The 4003-nt window shown below is 33.1% G+C and overlaps 1 protein-coding gene across 1 annotated transcript in view; it reads right to left on the bottom strand.

Annotated features, from left to right (window-relative positions):
* Positions 1-4003, bottom strand: part of LOC106957575 (uncharacterized) — a 27479-nt gene that overhangs the window by 19292 nt on the left and 4184 nt on the right. The window contains exons 2-6 of the mRNA XM_015048965.1: positions 2580-2849; positions 2258-2353; positions 1530-1583; positions 1055-1177; positions 644-697 (exon numbers count right to left, since the gene is read on the bottom strand). Coding sequence (XP_014904451.1) covers positions 644-697; positions 1055-1177; positions 1530-1583; positions 2258-2353; positions 2580-2849 — 597 coding nt within the window. The remainder of the gene's footprint in view (positions 1-643; positions 698-1054; positions 1178-1529; positions 1584-2257; positions 2354-2579; positions 2850-4003) is intronic.

Here is a 4003-nt window from a genome sequence, read left to right as displayed (position 1 = left end):
TCCACAACCTTTCTGGGCTCAGCTTCATTAGCTTTTCCAATCTCCTCAAAGAACATGCAACGTTTTTTAACCAGCGCAGGTGAAGGACTTTTGTTGTCTTGGACTTTGTTCTCTGAATCTAAACCACAAAATAATAAAAAAAAATAAAGCGCAGTGTAATACTGAATCCACATGTGTAGTGAGATGAATTCAAACCATTCAGTTAGTCTAAAAAATTATGTCTTGTAAAATATAAGTAAGAGACAAGAAACAAAATGCAGCTATTCATTCAATAACATCTGAAGATAAAAAAAGGTTTTCTCCATACAAATTAAGGAACACACTGTTTTTTTTTTTACATTTTCAGTTCTGAATGAATTTGTAAATTATTGAAAAATAAAACCTTGAAAACTAAATACAATCAAATAATTTGTAGACCAGAAATAACTCCTCATACGGTTGTCAAAATTAGATTAAAAATCTAAAATATACTTTCTTTAACAGCTAAATTAAAAACTCTTGGTACTGAGGATACATTTTTAGACTAACTGATGGGAGAAAGAGGATGCAATCCTCTCAAACAAACAAACAAACAAAAAAAAAGAAATTAAGGTCTTCAAATGTTAATAAACATTTTTACTATAAACTCAGCAAAACGGATTACCTGAGGATGAACGTAGGCGAATGCTTTTCCTCAGCTCCTTCATAAGAGCCTCATCTGTAAAAAGTTAATTACTATCAGCAAAATCATTGCACAAAAAACATGTATTTTATTATATGCACATACAATGGCTTCTGAGGTCACTTTTTCTTGAGATCCGATTTTGCCCTGAGACAAAACAGAGTAAAAAACAAAGTCTGACTTCTGATACAGCATATTAAACTTGACTTTGTAACTTAAGATGCCTAAAGTGATTCTTTTTCACGTTATGCATTTTTGCCATTCTTTATACAGAAAATTATATATATTTCTTCTTCCACTGCAAGTTCTTTCATGTAAATTCTTTGCTTTAATTTACATGAAACAGTTATGCTTCACTTTCTTTAATCGAGTAAATCTTTGGGTAGAGTTTACCTTTATGGGGAGGATTCAACGGGGCGTCATTTATTTGCTTTAGGTGTTCAAGAGTTTGTTTAGAGGGAAATGTAGGTGCTCTGTCCAGAAGAACCCGGGTTTCCTCACTTCCAGATGCTGCTACTGAAAAAATTTGAAAGACATAATAAATGTAGCTGGAAATCAATAAATTATCACAATGATATTTAAACCTGTCACTGTTAATATGATACTAAGAAATAGCTAATATAGAGAAAAATCACATCTGTTACTGTAAACCTGCTTCTTTGTTTCATAGCAGCCCATCATTTAAAAATTACTATGAGCTGCTTAAGAAAATGCTGCTTCAAAATGTTAAATGTGTAAATTGCATTATCAATTCAATGATTGTTATATCAGTCTTCTAGATGACAACAAGCAAAAAAATATTTCTGTTATTTACACCAATAAATTATTACAAAAACTGACAATGTTTCCGTTTAAAATACTGACATACCGTTTAGATATCCAGGTTTTGAGTGACTTTCCAAATCAGACTTCTTTGAGCGTACTAGAATCAAGAAAACGGTATCATGATTAAGTTTCAGAGAACTGTCTATCAATCTACTTATTCAAATCATTGAAAAAAATGATAACTGAAGAAAGAATCAACATTTTTCTCTGTGCATATATTTCTAATGAGGGTACTGACAAGAAATCTACAATAGATACTAGTAACGATCTGAGAAATTTACACATATGAAGAAATCTAAAAGGAGCAATTCATGTGTAATTTTGTAAAATGCTACAATATTTTACAATATTATAAAAATAACAGTACCTTTAAAACATTCATTAAAATGTATAAAATACTTAATAAAAGTAGCTTGGTGGGTGATGACAGCTGCAAGACATGGAGAAATTAGTTGCATGTATACCGTAGGTTGGATTTTGACTTTTAAATCCAACAAATGGCCTACAAATTTTAAAGTTCGGGGAGACTTATATTATGTACTCTGATAATCTATTCTTTCCATACTTTGTCCAATTGGATTCATATGGGTTTATTAACAGAACCATTCCAGCAGGTCTGTTTGATTTTTTTCCTCAGAACCAATTGAGTTTCATTGGCTGTGTGTTTTGAGTCAACGTCTTGAGAATCTCTATGCCTTATTTTGTTCATGATTTCAATTATTTAATTTTATTCCACTTTATTACTCATGACCAATTTATTTGTAACAGTACCTTTTTTAAGACAAATGAAGAACAACAGCAGTATAATCAGCAGTAGAACAACAAGCACAACAACACCAGCAATCAGTCCGGCTTGAGCCTTTGGCTCTGTAAAGAAAAAGCAAAGTGAAAAATAAAAAAACTGAAATTACAATAAAATTGATCATATATCTGCTTTTGTTCACCAGTTATCTCTATAACTGGTGAACAGTTATAGAGATAACTGTTCACCAGTTATCTCTGGTGAAATTTCTATTCTATTATTCATTAGAATATGAATAATAGCCTCTAAGTTTGTTTACTAAAGAATAAAAGTGTAAAACAAATATCTTACCAGGGTAGCAGTCCTTAGCAGTGAACACTGCTGATTCCTCAGTGAGTTGGTTCTTTACAGTACAGTTGTACTGATGATCATCAACTTCCCCTCCAAGGGAAATCTTCAACATGTGTCCACGATTAATCTGTCCATTTGTGCTCCACTGAAACTCCAGTGAGGACTGATCAGAATGGGTTGGTAAAGAGCAGAGCAGAGTCGCCTTCCCTGTTGACTCAGAGGTGCTTGCATTGTTTATTTCACAGGATATGGTAGGCTTGGTGACTTTGTCTAAAATAAAGCATAAAAGCAAACAAGTGACTGCAACATCAGAAAGATACATGAATTGTTTCATCCATACTAACTGATTCATCAACATAAAAAAATAATATTTGACAAAATATTAAATACTAAGAGTCTGCTACAAAGGAACTGTTTGAATTATTTAATAAAAAAAATGAATTAATTTTAACATTAATGTTAAAACTAATTGATTTCAGCAGCATATTCCCCTGTTACATCAGCCATCTAATACAGTGAAACAATCTCCCTGAGTTTTATGATCTCAGTCACAAAGATCTGTATCAGTTTTGGGATAGAAAAGAGAGCAAAAGTCCATCTAAGTGAGCTAATATATAATTAACATGTTGGAGACTACTGCATCCAAACAATCATTAGTGAACTACTAGAGAAATCTAACTTTTTTTAAAGTAAACCCAAGGAATCAAATATGAAACCAAGACAACCAATAAAATCTACTGTAACACAACTTGCTGTTTAAGAGAGAAACTGAAACAACATATCAGAGAGTGGCATAGCAGTGTCTGTCGAAACCAAATAAGGTATCTGACTTACAGAAAAAATAAGTTGCCCTTGGTGGGAAGTTATTTAGTGAAATGTGCCTTATGGTTCATTAATACTAATCTTGTGTTGAAGTTAGTAATGGAGTATTATGAGGTAACAGTGTGCAAAGTAGGATCATTTGCCCAGAGACTTTGATACAATCTGGATTGTAGATTACAGGAACTGGACAAACCTCCCACATCCATTAGACAGACTACAAGTTAAAGGCTCTTCTGCACTGGCTTGACTGACCAGGCTTGAGAATATACATTGTTTATAGGACAGCTACAGAATTTAATGCAGTTTAAGTCCTTTTTGCTTGTTTTCTAGATTATATTTGTCTGGTAGATTATAACCATTTGTGCTCTGTAGAGTAATTATTGAATTAATTGTGAATAAAAGCAAATAGTAAGTATGGTAGCATTAGCTGAGATCCCACACTTATGGCAGGTATGTGGTGTAGCGCTTTATGAAGTCAGGAAGACCCTGAAGCGGTTCACACTGAACTCAATCAGTCACCCATTCTCACACACACACACACACACACACACACACACACACACACACACACACACACACACACACACACACACACACACACA

Source organism: Poecilia latipinna, unplaced genomic scaffold (assembly GCF_001443285.1).
Source record: "Poecilia latipinna isolate Pla-1442-1.1 unplaced genomic scaffold, P_latipinna-1.0 Scaffold916, whole genome shotgun sequence".
Classification (NCBI taxonomy): Eukaryota; Metazoa; Chordata; class Actinopteri; order Cyprinodontiformes; family Poeciliidae; genus Poecilia; species Poecilia latipinna.
This window is presented reverse-complemented; position numbering and strand designations above follow the sequence as displayed.